This window comes from Mustela lutreola, chromosome 10, assembly GCF_030435805.1.
Source record: "Mustela lutreola isolate mMusLut2 chromosome 10, mMusLut2.pri, whole genome shotgun sequence".
Taxonomy (NCBI): Eukaryota; Metazoa; Chordata; class Mammalia; order Carnivora; family Mustelidae; genus Mustela; species Mustela lutreola.
Genome location: NC_081299.1, coordinates 51,747,708 through 51,767,996, shown reverse-complemented (window position 1 = coordinate 51,767,996; position 20,289 = coordinate 51,747,708). Strand labels below are relative to the sequence as shown.

The 20,289-nt window shown below is 35.1% G+C and overlaps 1 protein-coding gene across 2 annotated transcripts in view; it reads left to right on the top strand.

Annotated features, from left to right (window-relative positions):
* The window catches only part of ITGB3BP (integrin subunit beta 3 binding protein), a 71,840-nt gene that overhangs the window by 4,699 nt on the left and 46,852 nt on the right, over window positions 1-20,289 (top strand). For both annotated transcript variants that reach the window (XM_059138236.1, XM_059138234.1), the window contains exon 2: window positions 14,650-14,692. In XM_059138236.1, coding sequence (XP_058994219.1) covers window positions 14,650-14,692 — 43 coding nt within the window. The remainder of the gene's footprint in view (window positions 1-14,649; window positions 14,693-20,289) is intronic.

Sequence of the window (20,289 nt, the reverse complement as noted above, 5' to 3'; positions counted from 1 at the left end):
AAAAAGGGGGGACATAGGTGGCTCAGTTAAGTATTTGCCTTCAGCTCAAGTCATGATCCCAGGGTCCTGGGATTGAGCCCTGCTCAGCAGGAAGCCTGCTTCTCCCTCTCCCACTTTCTCTGCTTGTGATCCCTCTCTCGCTCTCTCTCTCTGTCAAATCAATAAATAAAATCTTAAAAAAAATTGACTAAAAAGTATTAGTGTAATGAGAATCAAGAAGGGCTTCTTGTGCATGGTACACAAAGATGGGATTCCCTGACTATTTCTTCAATGGCTTTATCCAAAAAGGCAGAGGCAATGTGGATATCCTTGTGCTACAGGGTCTAGTTGTTATCTATAATACCTATGAGTTAATGAAGGTCTCCCCGTTTTGGGGTCAGTACTCTAAGGGTATTTCCTTCCCTCTCATATGCAAAGAGGAAAAAAAGGGAAGTTGATAATTAGGACATCTGAAGGCAGGGGGCTTTATTTAAGGCTTTTCTTTAAAAAGCTTATCTTCCCTGTCTTTAAAGTCCGCAAAACTTGTCTTTCCTATCTTTCCAAATAATAGGGTCAAGTTTGTTATTTTTTGGTAAAGAATATAGAGTATGATTCATAATAGAAGTTTGAAATCAATTTCAATGGCAGCCAACTGGTCCAAGAAAATATTGTAATTAGTGCTTTAGTTTTGGTTTTGGGGAAGTTCAGGATGCCATAAATCCTGGATCTAAATGTAGTCCTTATTTCAAGGTCACATGTCATTAAGTATCAAACCGGGATTTGACCAAACTGTAGTTTTTCTTTGGAGAATTCATGTCCTTTTAAGACCAAAAGTTTTAACAGGTAGATGCTGTCATCCTGTGAGGAGGTTTGAGAAGGGCAGCAGAGAAGCAATCATCTGTGTATTGTAACAAAGCAGAACCTACAGAATACTTTATGTCATCCAGTTTTAAGGTTTGTGAAAAGTAAGGACTCTGTGTAACCATGGAACATTACTATCCAGGTGTATTATTCTTTCCAAGTGAAAGCAAAAGTATCTTTATCAACTAGAATACTAAAAATGCACCACGAAGATGAATTATAGTAAAAAGTTTTCTTTTAGTGGGAATAGATATCAGTAGTATGTGGGGGTTAGGAATATAGGGTGCCGAGGGATAACAGTGTTACACTTATTACGCAGAGGTCTTAGACCTCTATCCTTGGACATTGGGTTTTCTCACAGGAAAATAGGGGAATTGCAGGGACCAGTGCAAGGGATAATAAGGCACTGAGTCTTGTAATCTTATATTATGGACTTGATGCCTTGAAAAACTATAAGATATTGATTAGTTCTGGGGAGAGGTTTTGAGATCTGTTTGAATCTTGATGGGAGGTGCACTGTAGATTCTACCAACACCAGTTGAAGACTTTGTCCATAAAAAGGATGGTAGCTGGTCCAAGAGGGACAACTGATCATTGTCCCCAGACAAGCTATAGTGCCATCAGAGGGATCAAATAAAAGATGTCAAGGGTCATTTAATTTGCTTGGTTGGCTATTTTGGTTACTACTATCAAATTTTAGACTTAAATTCCCCTTTAGAAGAAAGAAATTTCATCATAATATTTTTCTAAAAAGTCTCAGCCCAATAAATGAATAGGGGCAGAGGAACTAAGGAGAAAGGGTCTGTAGCTCTAAATCACCTAAACAGAAGGGAATAGGTTAAGAGGCAAGAATTCGTTAAGGTTTATTCAGCACCCCTCCCCTTTGAACTGCTTTAGTATTTTGAGGCAGGGGCTGCTTTATAGCAATGGGATTAAGCATTGAGAGTGTAGCTCCAGTGTCAATAAGGATAGAGAGATTCATTCCCAATCTGGAGAGTGATTTCTCCAAGCTGATTAAGAGAGGATTGGGAAGAGCCCCTATTAGTTCCTTGGAGCCCCATTGGGAATTAGAACAACATTGGAAAGTCTGGCTTAAAGAGCTGAAGGCACGTTCAACACTTAAGTTTGTTAACAATCTTTTTTCCAGTGTCCTGGCCCTTTGCAATAATAGTAGAAACTAGTGGAGAGGAAGGTTGTTTTATTTAAGGGCTTTCATTTACTAGAGTTGAAAATTGAAAATTTTAGATGTCTTCGTTTTAAAGTACTCATCTAGCATGTGGGTGAGCTGGTTTGTCAGGTTAACTCAATATGGAGGGGACATGATTTCCCATTCTATCTTCATCCCTTTAAAAAAGAGAGATTCTAGTTTAGTCCATTAATAAACATAGAGTTAAATGCTACCCGGGTGGATTCAACATCTAAAGGGTGACCAAGTTATTTAAACTTATCAACCTAGTTTCTCAGATTTCTGTTAGTTAGTCTTCATACTTTTGTGGCGACCAGGCCAAACACTGGATGAAACTAGCACAGTGGGGACGTCCTAGAAGAGATCTGGAGAAACAGACAGCAATCTTTGGCAAGATGCTAGAACAATCGCTGGAAATCTCCACCAAGCAATTATAGTAGCTTTTCCTAAGTTTGCTAATTGGAACAAAATTCAGGCTTGCACACAAACGCCTGACAAACACGTACGTAACTATTACATTCAACACCAAACTGTCTTCTACAAAAATTCTGGTCTTCTAGATGTTGAATTTTTCAGCAAACCCACTGATGTCCTCAGTCACTTTAGGAAACTTTATGGCTTGTAATTTGGCCTTAGTTCAGAGAGTATAAGAAATGTGAGGTTTATTAGGATCCTCAGAAGACTTAACTTTAAAGGGGTAGATTTAAGAGGTTCAGGAAAGTAGGGAGTGGGGGAAAGATTTGAAGGAAAAGGGAAGTTTGGTGAAAGGATTAGCATGAGGGACAATAGGGGAGGTGGTGATGGTGCGGAGAAAAATGGCACCAGAGATAGAGCCTGAGCACAGAACATCTGCCACATGTCCTGAGACAAAGAAGATGGGGAAGGCCGAAAAGAGGCTTCAGAAGCCCGCCTGTCTTTCTTTCTTTCTTTACTTAGTTATTAGTTAGTCTAGAAACTAGTTTGCACAGAGGCAACTTTAGTTTCCCAGTAACTTTTGAAAGCTTCAAAATACTAATCAAAATAGGCATCCAATTCAGTTTTGACAGTTTTAGAGCTGTAGCTATCCAATTCAGTTTTGAGAAAAGTTAAGTTTGGAGAGAGAGAAAGTTTCCCATAATGGCCATTGAAGTTCTAAATTACTTTTGGTAAGTCATTTCATTTAAGGAAGGACCACAGTTTTTAAACCTAAAACCACCTGGGGTCAGAGAGGGGGTGGGAAGAGGTGGGGTACCCTTAAATCACTTTGATGACAGGGATTCCATTTCTTAAAAGATTTTCTTTTTAGAGCAAAAAAGAAAAATTCCTAGACAGCACAGTTTCAGCAGGAGCAGCCTGGTTCCAAAATAGTAACTTTAAGTGAAGTAAAGACTCCAATGAAGAAGTAGAGAATATCAGACTAGATTTAAAATCTATACATAGATTTTACATACATATACATTTTAAGTTATATGTTTATGTATAATTGTATAATTTATATACAACATATATGTAATATATGTATATTTAACATATATATATTCCAACTCATTTAATCCTCATAACACTGATATTACCTAACCTGATACCAAAATATGGTAAAAGAATTAATAAAATATTACTGACCAATATATTTCATGAACATGGAACCAGAAATCCTTAGCAAAAGATTAGCAAATCTAGGGGCGCCTGGGTAGCTCAGTTAGGCATCTGCCTTCTGCTCAGATGATCCCAGCATCCTGGGATTGAGCCCCTTGTCGGGCTCCCTGCTGAGCCTGGATTCTGCTTCTCCCTCTACCGCTCTTTCATCCTCATGTATGTGCTCTTTCTTTCCCTCTCAAATAAATAAAAAAAATATTTTGAGATTTTTTATTTATTTGACAGAGAGAGAGAGAGAGCTCACAAGTAGGCAGAGTGGCAGGCAGAGAGAGAAAAGGGGAAGCAGACTCCCTGTTGAGCAGAGAGCCCGATGTGGGCCTCAATCCCAGGACCCTGGGATCATGACCTGAACCAAAGGCAGAGGCTTAACCCACTCAGACACCCAGGCGCAAATAAATAAAAATCTTAAAAAAAAAAAATTAGTAAATCTAATTCAACATATAAAGGGGACAATGTATTATGTCCAATTGGGACTTATTCCAAGAATGCAAATTGTTCTGTTATTTTAAAATCAATTAACATTTTCAAAAAGAGAATAAAGGAGATCGTATTAATAGTTGTACAAAGAGCACACTCATTCATGCTAAAATAAAAACTCAACACACTTGAAGTAGAAAATTCTAATTCTAAATTCTAATTCTAATTCTAAAAACACTAAGAAGTAGAAAATTCCTGTGAAAAGTGTACACATATCATACCCAGCATTAAACACTTACTCTAAGATTAAGAATAAGGCAAGATGTGCCCTCCCACCACTTCTATGTAACAAAGCACTAAAAAGAAAGGAAGTGTGTAAATGTTGGAAAGGAAAAAGTAAAACTGATGAATTGTGGTGATACTGTCATGAACATGGAAAATACTAAGGAATTTGTAAAATAGTTATTAGAGCTATTTAACAAAGATACACGTCATATAGTCAATATACAAAAATCAATTCTATTTCTATATTTTAGCAAGAAATACCTGGAAATGAAGCTTAAATGTTTCCATATACAATCACATTTTAAAACTACTTTAAAGAAGTTTAACTAGAAGACACTTAAGATTTCTACATTGAAGATTAGAACATGTTGCTCAGAGAAAAAAATCTAAATAGGGGCATGTTTATGGATTCTAAGTTTCGATAATGTTAAATTACTAGTTCTCCCCAGTCATCAAAGGACATGATCTTTAGATTCAATGCATTTCCTGTCAGTCCCAGCAAACATTTTATAGAAATAGAAAAACTGATTTCAAAATTTTTTATGAAAAGGCAAAGGACTTATGAGTAAATAATCTTGAAAAGAATGAACTTGCAGTACATATGCTAACTAGATTTACCATAGTGGTTCTGAATTCAATGTGGTTTGGGCATAAGGACAAATAGATAAAATGGAAGAGAATCCGAAGTCCAGAAATAGACCCACGGAGGTGCCAAAGCAATTCAGTGGGGAAAAAAAAGTCCAGATGGTTCTGGGACACCATACAGAAATATTAATGAATTACCCTCAACTTCTATCTTATGCCATATGCAAAAACTGATTTGAAATATAGCATACTCCTATATGTAAAGGTAAAGTTTCTGAAGGAAGCTTATGAGACTCTTGTTACAGCATGGGGTAGGTAAAATTTCAGGCAAGATACAAAATCAGTAACCTAAGAGAAAAAAATGATAGATTAAGACTTCATCTAAATTTTGAACTTACGGTCATCAAAGGACATAATTAAGAAAATGAATTGTCAAAAGCTGGAGGTATTACAATTTCAGATTTCAAGTTATACTACAAGGTTGTCATAATCAAAACAATATGGTACTGACACAAAAAGAGACATAGATCAATGGAACGGAAAGCCCAGAAACAAACCCATGATTATATGGTCAGTAAATCTTCAACAAAGGACGCAAGAATATGCAATAGCAAATAGTCTCTTCAACAAATGGTGTTGAGAAAGCTGGACAGCTACATGCAAAAGAATGAAACTAGACCACTTACACCATATATGAAAATAAACCTGAAACAATAAAAATCCTAGAAGAGAGCACAGGACAGTAATTTCTTTGCAACTGGCTGTAGCAACATTTTTTTAAGACCTATCTCCTACGACAAGGGAAACAAAAGCAAAAATAAACTATTGGGACTACATCAAAATTAAAAGCTTCTGCACAACAAACAGTCAACAAAACTAAAAGACACCCTAATGAATGGGAGAGGATATTTGCAAATGACATATCCGACACATAAAAATTTATACAATGCAACACCAAAACCCCCCAAATAATCCAATTAAAAAATGGGCAGAAGACATTAACAGACATTTTTTCAAAGAAAACATGCAGATGACCAACAGACACATGGCAAGGTGCTCAGTATCACTCATTATCAAGGAAATGAAATAAAAACTATGGTGAGATACCATCTCAGTATGGCTAAAATAAATATCAGTATGGCTAAAACTAAAAAACGCAAACAAGTGTTGACAAGGATGGGGAGAAAAAGGAACCCTTGTGCATTGTTGGTGGGAATGCAAACTGGTGCAACCACTCTGGAAAACCATATGTAGGTTCCTCAAAAAATTAAAAATAGAATACCCTGTGATCATAGTTAACACAATACTAGGCATTTACCCAAAGAATACAAAAGCACTAATTCAAAAGGATATATGCTCCCCTGTGTTTGTTTATTACAGCATTATTTACAATAGCCAAATAACCATATATATATATATATATACACACACACACATATATGTATGTGTATGTATGTATATGTGTGTATGTGTGTGTATCTATATGGAATATTAGTCAGCCAGAAAAAGAATGAAATCTTGCCATTTGCAACAAAGTGGTTGGAGCCAGAGAGAATAATGCTAAGAGAAATAAGTCAGTCAGAGAAAGACAAATACCATATGATTTCACTCATATGTGGAATTAAGAAACAAAGGGTTAGAAAGGGTGAGAGCCAAACCAAAAACCAGACTCTTAATGTAGAGACCAAAAAGATGGTTACCAGAGGGGAGATGGGTGGAAATAGGTGAAAGGGATTAGAAGTATGCTCATCTGTGGCACCTCAGTGGCTCAGTGGGTTAAGCCTCTGCCTTCGGCACACGTCCTGATTCTCAGAGTCCTGGGATTAAGCCCGGCATCAGGCTCTCTGCTCAGTAGGGAGCTGGCTTTCCCCTCTCTCTTGGTCTCCCTCTCTGCCTATTTGTGATCTCTCTCTCTCTGTGTCAAATAAATAAAATCTTTTAAAAAATAAATAAATAAAAATAAAAGTACGCTTATCTTCAAGAGCCCTGAATAATGTCTAGAATTGTTGAATCACTATATTGTACACCTGAAACTAACATAACACTATATGGTTACTGGAATTAAAGTAAAAATAAAACTTTTAAAAAATGATTTGTTAGGGTACCTGGCTGGCTCTGTCTGTAGAGCATGCACCTCTCTTGATCTCTGGGTTTTGACTTTGAGCCCCACATTGGATATAGAGATTACTTAAAAAAAATTTTTTTTTAATCAGTTGTCAAGCCACTGAGTAGGAGAAAATATAAGATATATTTTAAACAATTAACATTTAAAATAAATATAAAGAATTCTTATAACTCAACAGTAAAACTAAGTAAACAGTTAAACTCATTGAAATAATAGTTCAAAAATTTGAACCAATACTTAATAAAAAAAAAGTTATATAAATGGCAAGGAAGCATTTTGTTAGTCATCAGGGAAATACAGATTAAATCTATATTGAAATACTGCTTAACATTTGATAGAATGACTTTAATTACATTTTATAGTTAACAATATTATGCAAATACTGAATCTTAGTAAATAGATTTGCTTTGGACAGGGGTCTGGATTAGCACTTCTGAAACTGGTTTCTGTGTATTCTAGGCTTGAGCAAATGATTAGTGTTTTGCATGTAATAGGAGCTAGGTTTTCATTGTTGGATCAGGAATTTTAAAATATGTTGGCGTGGCACTGAAAGTATCAATATGAAATCACAGATTTTTTTAAATATGCCTATATACAGAGAAATAGATGTGTATTTTCTGTTCTAGCTCTGTGTATCTTTATATGTACACTTAAAAAATCTGTGATTTTTTGGGGCGCCCGGGTGGCTCAGTGGGTTAAAGCCTCTGCCTTCAGCTCGGGTCATGATCCCAGGGTACTGGGATCAAGCCCCGCATTGGGCTCTCTGCTCTGACCTGCTTCCTCCTCTCTCTCTACCTGCCTCTCTGCCTACTTGTGATCTCTGTCAGATAAATCAAATCTTTAAAAAAAAAAAAAATCTGTGATTTTTTTTCCTGGCTACTGATACGTAATACAATAGTCTTTTGTGGTGCTAGGCAGTGACACGGAGCCACAGCTCTCAATCAGCTCCACCCAGTTTCTAGGGTGAAAAACTGATAAACTTAAAGCCATTCTATATCCATATAACCATTCTGTTTTTTACTTTTGGTGTAGAATTCAGTAAATTACATGAGATGTTCAGTACTTTATTATAAAATAGGCTTTGTGTTAGATGATTGTGCCCAACTATAGGCTAATATGTGAGATAGGCTAGTCTAGGCTATGAAATGTTGTAGGTTTGGTGTATTAATTGCATTTTCAACTTGAGATATTTTCAACTTGAGATATTTTCAACTTAGTTGGGTTTATCAGGGCATAACCCACAGTAAGTCAGAAAGAACTAGAGCAAGAGAGAAAAAGAGTATGATAAATAGGACAAAATGTAAACAAGTGATAAGTCTAGGTAAAAGATAAGCACTCTTACTCCTAAAAAATTTTTTTTAAGTTTGAAATTAAGTAAAAATTAAGTTACCTCCAAAACTCATCAAATTGTTTAAAACAACAACAACAACAACGCCAATGGGTGGATTAAACAGTAAATTAGATATAATTGAAGAAAGAATTAGACAATTGGAAGATAGATCTGAAGGAATTGCCCATACACAGTACAGAGACAAAAAAATGCTAAGAAATAAGAGTTTAGAGATATAGAAAATGTAACTAGAAAGTCTAAAATTACTACTAGATGAAGTCTAGAAAGGGAAAAAAGGAAGGAAAGTCAATCTTCGAATATGGTTTAGATTTTTCCAGAACTATTAAGACAGAAATCTATATGAGACTATGTTAGAGATAAGACCGTTAATATGACATCTTTTGGGTACCTACATTGAAACTACCTTAAACAAAATTGGAGGACATAAAAAGTTAAAAGAATTAAAGTCTCAATTTGAGACTGAAGTTTTAAGTTAAAAATAAATACAATTAATTGAATAAATCGTTAATTTATATAACACTTTTCTTCCCATCACTGTGTCAGGCTTTGGGCATTCAAATATAAGCAGATACTGTATTTGCTGGGAGTCTTAATTTTTGTGGGAAAGATAGTTTAACAAGGATATTTAACCACATCACTTAACAGAGGAGGTGGTAATGATATAAATATCTTAGTCCAGGGAGGAAAGACAAACATATAAACATACTATTTCAATGTGGTAAATTTTGTGAGAGGGGCATACACAGTGCTATAGTGCTACAGAGTAGAAAGATCCTTAATGCAATGTGGACTGTGTCAGAGAAAACTTAGAGATTGTGCTAGATTCTCAAGGGGAGGGTAGACATCAGTGTAAATTTGTTATTAATTTTTATGCTATAAATATAATACCAAAAATGTGTAAAATATCACCCATTTCCCATATTTAATTCTGATAAAACTATTTGGCCCCTTTTGATAAATTTTAAAAGGATTTAACTTATGTCCTTTATATATATGTATGTGAGATGATACACACATATATGTATATGTAAGTTTCTCACAGGAGAAAATAATGAATATTAATGTTCATTTTTGAGAATACTCACTTAAGAATGAAATTATCTTATGACATTTCTCATTTTATTTTGCCCAGTGACAATGTCTTCTGTATTTATTTATCTTATGGAGTCAGTGTTCCCGAATATCCCTTTACTTCTGTAAGAATTGTTTAGCTAATTCTCTGTTAACCTTTTAATAAGGAAGCTTTTGACACAAAAAACATCTGTTATCCAATAACTGCTTAAGGTTTTGGCCAGTTTTATCATGAAGAATAACAGGATGCATTATTTATTTAGGTGCTTTCACATGATGACCATATTTCTACATGTAACAATATTTCTCTCTACTCACCCATATGTGATAGTAAATTATATGACTGCTTGAATGTTGAACACAAAAGAGCACTTGAGAGTATACAAAAGGCTTGAATGAAAGGAAGAATATAAAGGGGATATAGAAGATTCTTCTCCCTTCTCTTCTCATTCTCATGCATAGAATGGAAAATAAATCATTTCAGATATCTCAGATTACACCAAAGGAGTCACATGGGATGTGAATTTGGTCATTGATTTTCATCAAAGGATTTCTAAGCATCTCACAAGTATACTCACTCCTTTAAATTCTCTTGAAATATTGTCATCACTATTATAGTGAGAAGTAAATGGAAGCACTGACATTGTAAGTGATATTTTTATCTTCCATTCAGAAATTACCTACTAGTTTATAGGCCAGTATTATCAACTTTATGAAGCTTAGTGAAATTATGTAATTTGCCAAAGCTTAGGGGAGGAATTCGGCTTAGTATCAAGGCCCTTTGACTCTTACCTGCTTTACCAAGTTTATCTGTCTCCACACACACACACACACACACACACACACACACACTCTTACCCTCAGCTCTGCTATTCAAAATTATATTTAATCCAGTGTTTTTGTTTTTATTTATTTATTTATTTATAGATTTTGTTTATTTATTTGACTGAGATAGATATAGTGAGAGAGGGAACCCAAGCAGAGGGAGTGGGAGAGGGAGAAGCAGGCTCCCTGGTGAGCAGGGATCCTGATGCAGGGCTCAACCCCAGGGCACTGGAATCATGACCTGAGCCAAAAGCAGACCCTTAACTGACTGAGCCACCCAGCCACCCCTGATCCAGTGTTTTTAAAGAAAAGCTCAAAGGGACATTTGGATGGCTCAGTCAGTTGGGTGTCCAACTCTTGATTTCTGCTCAGGTCATGATGTTGGGGTCGTGAGATCAAGCCCCACTTTGGGCTCTGCCTTGAGCATGGAGATGACTTGAGATTCTCTTCCCTCTCTGCCCACTTGCACTTTGAAGCTCAAAGCATTCATTTTGTGTTTTTTGAGGTATCATTCTTCATTCTTAATTAGAAATCAAATGAAAATTGTTTTTTCTGGAGTAGTTTCTTTTATATTGTCACCAGTGTTAGTATTTTCTGTGTTTATGAATTTGTATAATAAAACTCATGTACTTGTTCTGTTCTTGTTGAATCAGAGAATCCTATTCAGGATGCTACCACATGATAATTTAAATAAAATAGGGGAGGATAGTCTTACTAATATAACTAATCCTACAAACATAGTTACTTTCTATTCCTCTTGATATAAAATTGTATGTCAAATATATTTATCTTTCCTAAATTCTCAAGAGCAAAATGTTGGTAGGAACCAGAATTTTCATCCCAATGAATCTAAACTTAGTACAACTAAAAATGAAGCACGGTAGTTAAATTATGGACATAAGAGTAAATTTGGGTGAAGGTGGAAGTGGGAAGTAATCTGCAGAGGTAATAAGATTACTAATAGGAGGGAGGAAATTAGAATATAGTACATAAGTGCCCATTTAAAAAATTATTTTCTTTTAAAGATTTTATTATTAGAGAGAACAAGAGATTGAGAGAATGAGTGGGGGCAGGGACAGAAGCAGAAGCAGGGAGCCCGACAAAGGACTTGATCCCAGAACCCTGGGATCATGACCTGAGCCAAAGGCAGAGGCTTAACCAACTGAGCCTCTCAGGCACCCCCAAAGTTTATAGTTTAATCATTAAGTGTACAGTTCTATGACATTAAGTATATTCACCCTGTACAACTATCACCATCATCTATCTCCAAAACTTTTTTCATCTTGCAAAACTGGAATCTTATACCCATCAAACACTAACCCCCTATTCACCCTTCCTCTCAGCCCTTGGCAACCACTATTTTCTGTGTTTATGAATTTGACTACTTTAAGTAGCTCATTTGAGTGGATCATACAGTATTTGCCCCTTTGATATTGGCTTATTTCACTTAGCATGTTATCTTCAAGGTTCATCTGTGTTGTAGCATCTATCAGAATGTTTTTGCTTTAAGGCTGAATAATATACCATTGTATATCTATACTACATTTTGTTTACTCATTTAGCTGTCAATGGGCACTTGCATTGTTTTCACATTTTGGCTACTGGAAATAACATTGCTATGAACATGGGTGTACAACTACCTGTTTGGGTCTGCTTTCAGTTCTTTTGGATATATACCCAGAAGTGGAATTACTGAATTATATGGCAGTTCTACACCTAATTTTTTGAGGAACTGCCAAACTGTTTTTCATAGAAGCTGTACCATTTTACAGTCCCACCAGCAGTATGTGAACATTCCAGTTCTCCATATCCTAGCCAACATTTTCTGGTTTTGTTTTTGTTTTTATATTAGACATCCTAATGGCTGTGAAATGGTCTCTCTTTGTGGTTCAGATGTGCCTTTTCCTAATATTAAGGATGTTGACATTTTTTTATATTTTATTGGCCACCAGTATATCTTCTTTGGAGAAATGTCTATTTGAGTCCTTTTGGGCCTATTCCATTTTTTTAAATCAAAGTAGTAACCCCTAAAACTTCTTATAACTTTACAGAACGACCAGAGATACACCACTTTTAATTGCCAACTGGCACTGGTAACAAGTGAGTAAATACTTTAGAAAAATATTTACCCCATATATTTAATCGAGTTTTGTCTGTTTGTTCTTTATAGTGTATGTTTCAACATCTCTTCCTCTCTGTTCTTTATTAACATCATCCCCTTCCATGTAACATAATTTCATGCTTATAGTTGTTTATGGATAAAAGAGTAGATTAAAAAAAAAAGAGCTTCCCTTCTGCTCTCTCTGTCTGCCTCTCTGCCTACTTGTGATCTCTCTCTGTCAAATAAATAAATAAAATCTTAAAAAAAAAAAAGAATTAGTCGTCAATAAGTAATATATATATATTTTAAAGATTTTATTATTTATTTGACAGAGATCACAAGCAGGCAGAGAGGCAGACAGAGAGAGAGAGAGAGAGAGGAGGAAGCAGGCTCCCCGCTGAGCAGAGAGCCCGATGCGGGACTCGATCCCAGGACCCTGAGATCATGACCCAAGCTGAAGGCAGCAGCTTAACCCACTGAGCCACCCAGGCGCCCCAATAAGTAATATTTTGAACAATTAATGTCAGGGTGGGGTTTATTTCCTTATAATAGGTAGTATTACATCTTAGCATTTAAAAATAGAATTAAAAAACTCTGTGCTGTGTACTTTTAGTTTTTGATTTCTACTTTCGAAATTTTGTAAAATACCAAAATCTCTCATATACCTGAATAGAGTACTATGTATTCCAAAACTAAATATATACACTTTTTTTTGGATCATGTGCCATTTTTATTTGTTCATACCTCTATTCTCTTCTTGCTTCATTGAGAATTCACATTAAATTTATTTCAAGTTGACTTTTAAAAGATACAAGTTATTTTTCAAATTGATTTAATCTCAAGAAATAATGTTATGGGATAAGCTAATGTAGATATAATAGCAAAATTAAGTGAGCCCTTTTTAAAAAAAAATTTTTTAAAGATTTTATTTGTTTATTTGACAGAAATTACAAGCAGGCAGAGAGGCAGGCAGAGAGAGAGTAGGAAGCAGGCTCCCTGCTGAGCAGAGAGCCTGATGTAGGGCAGGATCCCATGACTTGAGCTGAAGGCAGAGACTTTAACCCACTGAGCCACCAGGCACCCAAGTGAGCCCTTTTTTGATAGATTAAATTTACGTATTTAATATTTACTACTCCGTAATATTTGTAAATTGTCCATCTCTTCTATTTTTTTCTTGTTCTTGTCACTTGTTTGAAAGTCAGTATTCAGGAAGAAAATTAAATAGTTATTTATGAACAGTCATTTTCTAATATGTATAAAATTTTTCTAATTTTCTATAATATAAACTTTACAATACAATCCTCTTTTTTCTCTTTTTTCTTTTCTTTTCTCTCTCTCTCTTTTTTTTTTTTTTTTTTTTTGCTTTATGCTCAAATTCTCTAGTATTTTAAATAATGTAATTTCTTTTTCTCAGGGATCAAGAAAGTACTTTTGATGCTGCATTTATTACTGGGAAAACTAGTTTTAATTTATATTGACCTTTTTCTCCTTTGAGCATTTAGCCTGCATTCAATAAAATGTTGATGACTGCTCTTTAGAAGACAGCTGTACGAAATAAAGTATTATAAATATTCAGCTTTCCTTTCTAAGCATTGTCACCAACAGCTGGGCATCCAGTTTAGCAGAACAGATTTTGCACAGAGAGAGCCTGGCATGTTCCTGAATCAGTTTAGTGAGGGAAACAAAAAATAGTTTCTTATGGATTGGGGACTTATAAAGACATAGAGCATCTGTTCCTCAGTTAAGTCAGTCTGGTAGCACTGAATCATGCTTAAAGCTAGAATAACGTGCAAAACGTTTCACCTTGTTCATACCTTTATTTTAATACCTAGTACATTATTTCTACAAATAATATACTTTCAACATTTCCATTAAGTTGTATAAATTGTTTGGTCTTTATGCTTAATTTTTCAATAGTGTTATTTTAAAACACAAATATATTCATTTTTACTAAGATTATTTCATAATATGACTTTAATGCTTGAATTATACAATAGTGAATGTATATGAAACCGTATATAAAAATCCACTTGAATATTTAATTATTCCATATTGAAATATGCTATTAAAAAATCCAGTTTCATCGTCATGAAAATTGCTCTCTTCATATGGTATTCTGCTTTCATTGGCAAAAGCAACTCAGAATCTTTGTTTATATTTATTACTCTCAAATATTTGGCTACTTAAAGCATATAAACCTAAGATTTCTTTAAATATTTTGTTGGCAGTGTTAAGAGATCGCTGAAATTGGATCATCTGTTAGAAGCAAATGTAAGTATTTACTTGTGAATTTGTAATTGCATAAGAAGAATGTATTTTTAATTTATGGGAAATTTAATTTACAGGAAATTTACCTTAAGAAATAGAAAAATTTTCAAAAAACACTGTGACATTATTGTGATTGGTACACCATTTTCTATATAAAATATTATTTATAAATCGAATATATGGAAATTCCTGGCCAGATTAAGGTTTTCACTTAAGAGGCAAATTATTTAGAAACGTTAATAAAATAATTCAGTAGAAATGAATTTACTATTTATGGAAAAATTATTCTGCCACTTAAATGCACAAGAAACAATATGGAACAATGGCAGTGCTTTAATCTGTATTCTATAATCTGCTAAATTGAAATAACAACATTAACAGCACTTTTATATCAAAAATGTAATTACCTCCCTAAGCTATTCTGGCATAATTAAACAATAAAATACTAACAGTGTAATAAATTTCACCATGGTTGTCACAATAAAAATAAAAATGTACTGTTGCTATTACTTTTTGTAAATCTAGTCATAGTACATTCCCAGTGCCAACATATCATGACATATGTTGGTTTATTATCTTTTCATACCAATTGTGGAGCTAGATACAAATACTAATATTGAGCTACTTAATCTTAAATGCAAGTAAATTGATGAGAAAGTAAATTAAAACAAATAGCTAGTCAATAAATGGCACTCTTACAAAATCCCATATGAGAATGCCATTTCAAGAAATGGATGTTATATGGAATTTCACTTTGGACGACTCACTGATATTTAACAATTTACCATTTTTAAGACTTCCACGATGCTTTTTTAAAAAAATTTAAACAAAAGTGGGAAAATAATGCAATGCCACTAAAAAAATCATTAGCAGTGTAATTAGCAATTTAGAGTACCATTATCCAACTTGTTCTACACAGAATGCAGCTGTGACTGTAATTCTACATCTGTTTCTTTGGTCAGAATGGTATTTTGGTAGATGAGTAGCCCAGCTTAAAATGAAATATTGTTCTTTCCTGCCCTCAAACTGTCCTTTGGGAGATGGTAACATTATTTGAATAGCAGAGACTGGCCATTTAGGAATTCATCCTCTTCTTGAAGTACAATTGTCATCATGGCAAGCTTTCAATACATTTTTACTTCAGATTAGGATATGTCAAGGTTGCCAGTGCCACAGCTAATATCCTGTAATAGAATAATACATTGTTATGTTTGGCCCAATTCTGTACCTTTAAATCAAGGAGACTTAGCTTGACTTAGCTTGGTATCACATGGCCATTCCCTGCTAATTGCAGGTTCCTAGCATCTAGCCTGGGTCTTTCTTCAACATTTCTCTTCTATATTCTGACCTATTTCTGGTAATTTCTTTTCTTTTTTTTTTTTTTTTTTAAGATTTTATTTATTTATTTGACAGAGAGAGAGATCACAAGTAGGCAGAGAGAGAAGGGGGAAGCAGGCTCCCTGCTGAGCAGAGAGCGTGATGGGCTCGATCCCAGGACCCTGGGATCATGACCTGAGCTGAAGGCAGATGCTTAACGACTGAGCCACCCAGGTGCCCTATTTCTGGTAATTTCTGCCTTTGTATTCTTGCCTCATCGTTTGTTGGCAGCTCTATATTCATATCTTAGAGCTGGCAGCTTTTGTTCTGGTGTTTAGTCTAGGATTCTCTCCTTCACTACATTTATGCTTCCATCTACTCGAGTAACAACTTAGCCCATGCAAAGAAAAATCAGACATTCAAGATATACCTATAATTCTAAGAGTACCTAATTGCTGTAAAACTGCAGAGGAACTAGTAGTAACTCTAAGGTCATTTTGCCTTACCAGTATGATACTGAAGGAAGAAGACCGATATCCACAGAAAGGAGATGGCCCTTATATTCCAGTTGGTTAAAGTGGAACCTATTCATTCTCATCTGCTGCTCTTTCCTCTCAGAGACGTTCTAAGCTCCCAAATACCAGTGTTCCCAAAGCATCTACAGACCTTCATAGAGATAAATGTTGCATGATGTTAGGGAAAGTCTGCAAAAATCATTTTCTTTAGGAGTCTCCTAATGGAGAAAACAGCTATGATATTGTGACCTTCCTTTAATATCTGGAATATATACTACAAGTACCATCATTTGCTGAACCTCCCACATTGTTGGGGGGTGGTGAGGAGTTAAAAGAATGTTCTAGTTTTTCATCACCTACAATATTTTAGCTGCTCAAGTCATTGTCATCCAAATACTGTTTCTAGAAGAATTTTTAGAAATGAAGCTGAATTATTTATTACAAACTGCTGCCAGTGGCAACTCAGATGAATTTATAGGGATAGCTAGCTACCTAATCATGTACATAATTTTGTTCAGGCCACCTCAGAGAAGAAATGGAAGAAGCAGATGCTACAGGTAGGAAGGGAAGGACCATTCTTCCTACCAAGGCCAATTCAGTAGGCTTGCTGCTAGAAGGAATAGCAGTGCAAATTGGGGAAGGTTGGGGAGGTTGCTAATTTAGGCATGGATGCCCAAGCTAGATTACTCCCTTACTATTGGTAGGACACTTCTGACTATTCCTAGGGCCTAAACTTGTCTTATCTCTCTGGGACAAGACTTCTGCCACCTCCTGAAATTAGAAAGAACTTTGAATTTCAGGACATTGGAAAATTTTATAGCTCTCATTCTGCAGTCCTACTTACTGATTTGGTTCAAATCTACTTTCCTCTCTCCTTCCCTCCCTCTCCTTCCCTTCCTTCCCCTTTTATTACAGAAATTTTCAAACATAAAATAGAATAATACAATGAACTTCTGTGTTCAACGATTATTAACATTTTGTTAATTCTGTTTCGTATGCATATATGTATATGTACATATGTGTGTGTATCTGTGTATTTTTTTTCCTGGCATGTTTTACAGGACCCAGACATGTCATTTCATCAGAAAATTCTTCAGTATGTATTTCTAACAGATAATGTCTTTTTTCATAACCACAGTGCCATTATCATCCTTATAAAATTAATACTAATTCCATAATAATATCTTCTACACAGTCCATATTCACATTTCTATGGTTGTTTCAAAATATCCTTTTATAGTTGGCTTATTAAAATCAGGATTAAAACAGGCTTATACATTATAATACTTATTTATATATATCCTAAGTCTTTTTAAATCTAGTTAAGTTTTACCCTTTTTTTATAATTTATTTTTTGAGAAAACAGGTATTTGTTTTGTAAGCGTATTTCATATTCAGGAGTTCATTGATTAGTTCTTGTGGTGTCCTTCAAATGATTTCTCTGTTCTTCAGATTTGCTATGAAACTGATAAAGTTAGAGGCTTGATTAGATTCTCATTCAACTTTTTGATAAACATACCTCATAGATAGTGTGTATAGTTCCTATCACATCCCCTCAAGAGCACAAAATGATCTGATTTTTGGTTCGGGTATTAATCACCTTGATTAACCCATAATAAAATTCCCATTAATCTTTCTTGAGTGTTTTTTTTTTTCATTGATGATTATTTCCTAGATCCTTTATTTCACTATAGTTACAAAATAGTGTTTTTTAAAACTTTTTATTATTAAGAATTTCAAACAGAGACAAAGGTAATGCACTACCTGTTAATAAGCAAGCTTTGATAATTCTTAACACAAGCCTACTTATTTCACTTATACTCCCTTATATACTTTAGTACCCCATACTAGATTATTTTGAAACAAATCTGAAATATCATCCATATCATCCATAAATACTTCAATGATTATTTTTAAAAGAGAAAACTTTATTTTTTAAGATTTTATTTATTTATTTGACAGAGACACAGCAAGAGAGGAAACACAAGCAGGATGAATGAGAGAGGGAGAAGCAGGCTTCCCTCAGAGCAAGGATCCCAATGCGGGGCTCGATCCCAGGACCCTAGGATCATGCTCTGAGCTGAAGGCAGACACTTAATGACTGAGCCACCCAGGCGCCCCAAAGAGAAAGACTTTTTAAAAAACTATAATAGTATTATCGTATTTCTCAGAATTGATAATTCCTTCACCATCAAATGGACAGTCTTTGTTTATATCTTCTAATTATCTCATATACTTTCTAATAGTTCTCTTTTTTTTATTTCAGGAATTTTTATTGATATATAATTCATATAACATTCATCATTTTGAAGTATACACCAGTAGTTTATAGTATACTCACTATGTTGAACAACCTTCACCACTATCTGATTCCAGAACATTTTTATCACCCCCTCCTGCCAAAAATCCTGTATCTCTTAGCGTTTTATGTTGGTTTTTTTTTTTTAAGACTTTATTTATTTATTTGACAGAGAGAGACAGGGCGAGAAAGGGAACATGAACAGGGGGAGTGGGAGTAGGAGAGGGAGAAGCAGGCTTCCCACTGAGCAGGAAGCCTGATGTGGGGCTCAATCCCAGGGACCTGGGTTCACAACTGGAACCAAGGGCAGAATGACTGAACTACCCAGGCACCCCTCTCTTAGCAGTTAAGTGGTGCTAACTTCCTCCTCTTCTCATCCCCTGGCAACTAATTTACTTGCTGTCTCTATGGATTTGCTCATCCTGGACATTTCATGTAAATGGAGTCCTACAATATTGTGGCCTTCTGTGACTGACTGCTTTCATAACATTTTCACGTTTCATCATCTTGTTGTTTGTAACAGTACTTCACTCCTTTTTATAGATGAATCGTATTTCAGTTTTCTTTAGATATTTAGGGGTGGAATTGCTGACTTACATGAGAATTCCATCCTTCTTGAAAAACTGTCAAACTCTTTTCTACAGGTGCACCATTTTACATTCCCACTACCAGTGAATGAGGAGGGTTCCAGTTTCTCCAGATCCTCTTTGCTATTATCTGACTCTTTGATTCTAGCCATCCTGATAAGTATGGAGCAGTATCTCATTGTGGTTTTAAGCATTTTTTAATGATATTGAGCATTTTTTTACATGCTTATTGGCCATCTATATATTTTCTCTGGAGAAATATCTACTCAAATTAGATACCCTTTTTAAAATAGGATTTTGTGCTTTTACTTTTGTGTATTCTGAATACTGTCACCTAATCACGGGTTCTCTGGGTTGTCTTTTTACTTTCTTGGTAGCATTCCTTCAATGCACAGAAGTTTTAAATTTTGGTGAAGTTCAATTTACTTCTTCTTTGGTTGCATGTACTTCTGGTGTCACATCTAAGAAACTATTACCTAATCGAGTTAATTTTGCACATGATATGAGAGTAGGGGCATGTATATTCAGTTGTCCTAGCAGTATTTGTTGAAAAGATCTTCTTTCCGCCATTGAATGGTGTTGATACCTTTGTCGAAAATCAATGAGCTATAAATGTAAGGATTTATTTCTGCACTCTCAAGTTACTCCATTCATCCCTGACTGTCTTTATGTCACTACCACACTTTTTTTTTTTTTTAAGATTTTATTTATTTATTTGACAGAGTCAGAGAGATCACAAGTCGTCAGAGAGGCAGGGAGAGAGAGAGGAGGAAGCAGGCTCCCTGCTGAGCAGAGAGCCCGATGTGGGGCTCAATCCCAGGACCCTGAGATCATGACCTGAGCTAAAGGCAGAGGCTTTAACCCACTGAGCCACCCAGGTGC